The 7,627-nt window shown below is 35.8% G+C and overlaps 1 protein-coding gene across 1 annotated transcript; it reads left to right on the top strand.

Moving 5' to 3' along the window:
* Nucleotides 1–2,347: 2,347 nt before the first annotated feature.
* LOC103610557 (olfactory receptor 5M3) lies at nt 2,348–3,277 on the top strand. Its single transcript, XM_008594706.1, has one exon. The coding sequence runs from the start codon at nt 2,348–2,350 to the stop codon at nt 3,275–3,277; it is 930 nt and encodes a 309-aa protein (XP_008592928.1).
* The last annotated feature ends 4,350 nt before the right edge of the window (nt 3,278–7,627 follow it).

Below are 7,627 nucleotides of genomic sequence, written 5' to 3' on the forward strand. Positions count from 1 at the left end.
AACTCTTAAGTGGAATGAATACTTAATCTTGTTTCATACTTGGTCTGGAAAAAAATCCATATTTATTAGTAATCTAATTTGAAATAGAGTGCTACAATAAGGGAAGGTTATGCATATATTTTTCCCTTTAAATGGTGAGAAAATCCTCTAAATGCTCTTGAGATCCCACACCCTCTACTTCTTTGCAGACCTGACACTCCGAGGGTCAGATCTAGTCACTGTAGTTTTCCTGTGCTTTTGCTGTCACTACCCATCACCTGGCTATCCACCCCTCAGGTTTTCTTGTATTTAGATTTTGGGAAGTACTAACAACATCGTCTTCTATATTTTTGTTTGTGGTAAATCATCCTTGGTATCACTCAATCTGATCTAGCTTTTCAAATAAGAATTCCTCTATAGCTAATCTTTGAAAATTACAAAAACGGTGAAAAAATCAGGCAGCCACAGGCATATACTGTTGAATCAGATAACAGATATGATATGCTGACATGTTTGTAATTTCTGTTCAGGTATGAATCTAAGGATCTTTTGGACAATTTTAACAAATCTGTACCAGATTTTACAGCCTACACATAAATATATTCTAAGTTATTTTATACAAATTTTAGACAGCTTTCTGTATTACTTTTTCCTTTTCTTTTTTATTTACCCTCTAGTTAATGCCTCAAATATTAATTAATTACCCTGAGACTTTGGAGTCAGGTAGAGTTAGTCTAATCTATTTTGATGGTAGCTTTCACTTTTATCTGTAGAAATTTTTTTTTTTTCTAATTTGGGTGGATGAAAGATTATGGATTACCATTGCGGATGAGTAATTTTATTTTTATTGTGCAATGAGGTTTACGTTCTTGCCTGGTCTCTGTCCTTCTTGGTGACTAACCAGTGATAATTATGAACAGGTTTCATCAAAAAGTTGAATGCAGTGTAATCCTGCAGGCTAAAATAAGGGTAATCAGTTGCCCTAGAGATGATATTTAGCCATTGGAAGACATGACAAAATACCATCTTCAACAAATTTATTGCTTTGCTGAAAAGCTATCTCCAGATTCTTATTGGATAGACTTGAGCTCCACATTCTATAGAATGTGAATGTTCACTGGTGTTAATAAACATTCATATATATGTGTGTGTATATTAAAGTAAATGCTGGATAGAATAACTATGACAGAGTTCTTTCCCACAGAACTCTCCACAGTGGGACCTTACTAAGCAGACTGTGTATCTCTACAAGATTGGATACAACGTGAAGGTTTGCCATTATTATTTGATGTCAAAACACTGTGGATTTTCCCTCATAATATTTATTAACATCATGTAAGTCACTAGTGTTGTCCTAGAAATAAAATTTGGGAAACATTGTCTAGAAAAATATTCATATGATATATTTAATATTTGAGGATAAATTGTCAAAATATCCAGGAAGACTTCCTAGAATTCCACTAAATACCAAAGAAAAGACAACTATTTTCCCAATTTTTGAACCATTGTAACTCTATAAAAGTATATGCCCATTTTAGAAAGTATTTATTTATACTAATACCTCTATAAATATTGTCATTAATCTCCTTGTTTTACTCATCTTTGAATCCACAGAACATAGCAATAGATGATATCTGGTAGATTATAATTGCATGTTAGATTTGGAAGGGAGCTCATATCTGGGGAAGGTGCCTAATGTATGAATGTGTATAAATGGTTCACCCTTTATACTTGACTTTGATGCTATTTTTATTAGTTTGCTATTCTTAAATTTAAATGAGTGCAAGTGTCAGATTAGATGAAAAATATGTTTTATCTGACAATTATGGCTGATACATTATTTGGTTAAGTGGTTTTCATTTCTAATCATGGAGAATATAATTATAAGGAAAAAAAGATATGGGATAAAATATTTTCTTTTTGAGTTCTGTTAAAAAGATAACTATAACCACTCATAATTAGCTTAGAAATACAAAATGACCAAACATGCCAGCACTGGAAACAAAGGATATTTAAGAAGTAGTCTTGGACATGTGACTAATCACAGTACTTAATATTGGCATGTTTCAGTGACAATACTTTGTATAACTGTTACATAATAGCATCTATTTATTTATCATAATAACCGTTAGAGGGTCTCTTTACATAGCAGGTGCTCAGAAAAACTTTGCTGTAAAGAATGTCAAAGTAAAAAAAAAAAAGAATGACAAAGTGCAGTCATAGATATTTATTAAAGGAACCAACAAAAAGGTGAAAAGGGGTGTGGATAAAGATATAAATTAATAAATAAACGATGCCTAATTTTTGCACTTATTTTATTGTCGTTGTCACAGAGATTTCTAACTTATATTGACTTAGAATTGAGAACATGCTCAATTTCACAGATGTGACAGAATTCATTCTTTTGGGATTAACCGGTCATCGGGAATGGCAAGTGCTCTTCATAACTTTTCTTGTTGTCTACATTATCACCCTGATGGGCAATATCAGCATGATCATGTTAATTAAAGTCAGTCCACAGCTTAACAGCCCCATGTACTTTTTTCTCAGTCATCTGTCATTTGTTGATGTGTGGTTTTCTTCCAATGTCACCCCTAAAATGTTGGAAAACCTGTTATCAGAGACTAAAACAATTTCTTATGCCGGTTGTTTAGTGCAGTGTTTCTTCTTCATTGCCCTTGTCCATGTGGAAATTTTTATTCTTGCTGTAATGGCCTTTGACAGATACATGGCAATTGGGAACCCTCTGCTTTATGGGAGCAAAATGACAAGGGTTGTCTGTATTCGACTAATCTCTTTCCCTTACATATATGGGTTTCTGACAAGTCTAGCAGCAACATTATGGACTTATGGCTTGTACTTTTGTGGGAAAATTGAGATCAACTGCTTCTACTGTGCAGACCCACCTCTCATCAAAATGGCCTGCGCTGGGACTTTTGTAAAAGAATATACAATGATAATACTTGCAGGCATTAACTTAACATATTCCCTGACTGTAATTATCATCTCTTATCTCTTCATTCTCGTTGCCATTTTACGGATGCACTCAGTGGAAGGGAGGCAGAAGGCCTTTTCCACCTGTGGGTCCCATCTGACAGCAGTCATCATATTTTATGGGACTGTGATCTTTATGTATCTCAGACGTCCAACAGAGGAGTCCGTGGAGCAGGGTAAGATGGTAGCCATGTTCTATACCACTGTGATCCCCATGTTGAATCCCATGGTCTACAGTCTGAGGAACAAAGACGTGAAAGAAGCCATGAGCAAAGTGATCAGTAGAACATGTTCAACAAAATAAAATAATATTGAGTTAATTTTGCCTTCTATTGTTTGTTTGGTGACATTATTTTCCTGTACACAGAAACATTAATCTAAGACTTTTTTGGCAGTTACATAGGAAAAATAAAGCAATGCAAATAATAAAAAATAAAGTAGACTGACCCATTCCTGTTGATGTAAATAATAAAGAATAACTAAAAATAAATTCATTAATTAATTGAAAAGGTGAATTGTATCAGTGTTCATAGATGCACTAATTGAAATTGTTCAAATACTTAGGAAGAAACAAACACTTTTTTTTTTTTTTTTGTCTTTTGTCTTTTTCCATGTCCGGCAATGGATCGCAACCCTCAGTGTTGCCCCCGCACCGGACCGGGGACTGGCAACGGGATTGCAACCCTCGGTGTCGCTCCCACGCCTCTCTCAGCCAGTGAGCGGGAACTGGTCTGTATGTGGGATCCGAACCCTCGGGCGGGAGCGCCGCCACGCTTCCCAAGCGGCGCACTTATCCAGTGTGCCACCGGGCCGGCCCGAAACACTTTTTTTTCTTATTCAAAAGTGCAGTAGATAAATTTGGGAAATAATTATTTTCATATTCAGATCCGAATTTGAGGCAGAAAAACATAGCAACATATTTTATTTAGTTTCCTAGTATGAGGACATAAAAATGGTAGTGTCACTAACAGTTATGAGACTGCTTATTGTTTAATGGTTCCTTCATTTTGTGAGGTTGGATCTGTTCAAGGACTACTACATTGAAAATAGCAATACTATTATATTTAATCAATTTTTCTTTGCGTGTGTGTGTGTGTTTGTGTGTGTGTGTGTGTGTTTCTTAAGAGACAATAACTTCCATGTTTTAACTCTAAGGTTTCCATTGAAAAGACTTTACATTTCTCATGAGCCCTTGCCAGTGTCTTCTGTCTGACCAGAGTGGGTAGAATTAATGGGTGGATGTGTCATTGCACAAGCAGAGTTCTTCAGATTTCCACTGGTAAATTAAATTGATGTTCATGTGGAATATTTTGTGCATCTGGGAATAAGATACGGTCCTTATATATTTTAGATAATTTTTGAATTTGAAAGAAAATATTTAGAATGGCCTATTTGTTGTTAACAATAACAAAATTTCCTGCATAATAATATTTACATAATTTGTTATCTCTCTAGTACCACATTTCATGAAGTACAAATATAAGGCAACACTTTACTTCATTAAAGTCTATGTCTTCAGACAAACAAATAAATAAATGAATCACCTATTATTTTGGTGCAGAAAATATGTAGATGAAGTAATTACAAATTAATCTTCAAAGTTAATCTTCAAATTAATCTTCAAATATAAGACAGTATTGAAGCACTGAGAGAACATTGTCCTTTGTCCATTATTGAGTTTTTATTTTCTTCTAGGAAAATTAGAAATGCATATAAACTAATTTCACATACATACCTATACATCATGGTCAATTCTTTAAATTCACTTGCATATATAAGCAAATTGCTGATTAAGACAATTCTAATATTAATTTGCCTATAGATGTAAAACCTAAAATTCATAAATATTTTCAATTCTAACTTACATAAGATTTATTTTCTGGTTATTTAGAAGTAATTTATTTTGGCAATGGACATTTATTTGTCATTTTTGAGGAATACTTGATATGCCAAATTAGATGATACTGCTAAGAAATTTGAAATATGTTCTGAAAGCATTTTAATACTTGTAGTTTATTGGTAGCCATCTTTGGATTATCTTTGGTACCTTTTATTATCAGAGCTGAAATGCTTTCCATTTTTACTTTTGTGGAGAGTCACTTCAATGTTACATGAGGAATAATGATGTCAAGGTCAGGGGTTAAATCATGTATTTGATTTGAGCTCCCAAATTTCAAATGAATTTTCTGGGTGACCGTGGACAAGCCACTTTTTGTCACTCATCCAGTTACTTTTTTAGGTGTGGCATCTGATCTCCATGGTCTTTTCTGGCTCATAATTCCCATGAGTCTCCATTATTTGGCAGAGCTTAAAGTAATTTTTCTGTTTGCTGAAATTCAAGATATTCCTGTAAAATGTTTTTAAGAATAGTGTTGTTACAGTTATTTCTATATCTATCAATTTAATCATAGTTAAACATCTCCAACATCTATGAAGCCAAGTTATCTTTCTGTCTCTACTTCTCACTCTGTCCCAGTCTCACACACACACACACACACACACACACACACACACACACACACACACACACACACATCCACGCACACACACACACACTTTCTTCTTTTCCAATCTACATGTTCTTGAGTTATGGTACATTAAGTAAAAGTTCCTTGGCCTTTCAGCTATTAAATAAAATTTACAGGAGGCTGTTGGTTAGGACTGAGCTCCTGCACTAAGCCCAACAGACCAAACCTAAATGGAGTCACTTATACTAAAGTTCCGTGTCACCAAGCTGAAACTAAGCTGGTTAACTGACCTCCCAAGATATTAGGAAAGTGAGAGAAAATAAACAGATCTTCCAACAAGCTAGTTTTAGCCGGCATGGTAGGGAAGTCCCTTTTGCTTTCACCTTTATGGGGAAAGTAACTTTAAAGCAAGCAACCTGCTTTTTGTTTTCTGTGTCTGCCAGCCTCCTCTGCTCAGCTCATCAGAACGTACATTCTACTTTATAGAATGAGGTGTTGACCGATTCTAGAATTGCAAATAAAGGCCATTTAAGATCTTTGAACAAAATTAGTTGTAATTTTGTCTTTTGACATTCTATGGTAGGTGGATATGTTGGACTGAACAGGACTGAAGCCATGTTGGGACCTAAAACCGCATAGGCCGTCGGCAAATTTTAAAAAACAGTTTTTTTCTTGGCATGCATTTCTCTGAGTTTCCTCTTTTTCCATAGTTATTTTATATTTTGGACATTGGTTACGGGGCATAATGACATTATATACATGAATGTAAAGTTGTTTTCCAGCCAGCGTGAAGCTGCAGACTTGCACATACCACCCAGACCCTGAGATAATGATGGGAGCAGAAACCAGACGGAGTCTTGGGAAGACCTGAACCTGAGACCTTGCATGAAGCCTTCTGCTACATGCCCTTCCCTCCTGCTTTTCATTTCCCATATTCCATTCTTTCACCTGCTCTTTAAAAACCCTTCAGTAGACCTGAGTCTTTGAGAGGGCTTTAGCCTGGCCACTCTCCTTCAGGTGTACCAGAGAAACGAGTCAGCCTAACATCTCTCCTCATGTCGTGTGCATTCCTGAATAAAAGCTGAGTTCCATTTTCACCAACATTTGACTTTTGGGTTCTTTATTTTTTTGTCTGGGGGCAGGCAGCCAGAGCTGTGAATTTGATATCAAATTTGGGGGAGCCTCAGACGGGAGTGGAGTAGCCCCTGTAATAAACAGAAACTCAGGATTTCTCGGTAGTTGGGCATTAAATGATACAGAAAAAAAATTTCGCCTGCATAAAATTGTGTACATATTTTTTCAGACTAAATTGAGGTAGTATATAGTTTAAAGTTTATGAACAACCTTTGTTTTTTCTCCAACTTATTAGGTATTTAAAATTGGTTGAAAACCTAACCTCATAGTTATTTTACATATGCATGTTTTTAGTCTTCAAAATAATGGTAATATTAGTCACAATCCCATAGAGGTGGTGAGATAATACTTGTAATGTGTTTGGAAATGAAAACTGCAAAAATAACGCCATTTTTTTTAGTTTTTTATCTGCTATAGGTGTTGAGAAGAGAGCTTTCTCTGTAGTATCTGAGATCGTCACAACCACACCGTTAGATGGTAGTTTCTGCTTTCTACGGATGAGTATACAGAGGCCAGGGTATGCTGGGTAAATATATCATTTACCCAAGGTCACTGTAGTGGATTGAATTATGTCCCTCCCAAACTCCCTAAAGCTTGAATTGTGTCCCCGAAGTTTCTTGTATTAGAAAGTTGGCCCCCACGGTGACTGTTAAGAGGGTGGGAAATCCCATTATGGTAATTGAAAGGTGGAGCCTTGAAGAGTTGACTAGATTGTAGGACCATGAAGTAGTGAATGATTAATAATGGCAGTCATGGAGGTGGTTCTGGGAGCTTTAAAAGGAGAGTGAATGTAGAGGTTGGTCTCTCTGCTCTCTCTCTGCTCCACCATTTCACAGTGTGATACCCTGTGTCACTGTCGTCACCACCAAGACCCTCACCAGATGTGCTCCTTGGACTTTGGAGTCCCTAGCTGCCGAAACTGTAAGCAGTAAATTTTGTTTTCTTATAAATCACCCTGTTCAGAGTATTTTGTTATAAGCAACAGAAACGAACTAATACAGTCACATGGTTAAACGGTTAGAGCCAAAGTTTGATTCCAGGTGTGTCTACTT

The sequence above is a fragment of the Galeopterus variegatus genome, unplaced genomic scaffold (genome assembly GCF_000696425.1).
Source record: "Galeopterus variegatus unplaced genomic scaffold, G_variegatus-3.0.2 Scaffold11303, whole genome shotgun sequence".
Classification (NCBI taxonomy): Eukaryota; Metazoa; Chordata; class Mammalia; order Dermoptera; family Cynocephalidae; genus Galeopterus; species Galeopterus variegatus.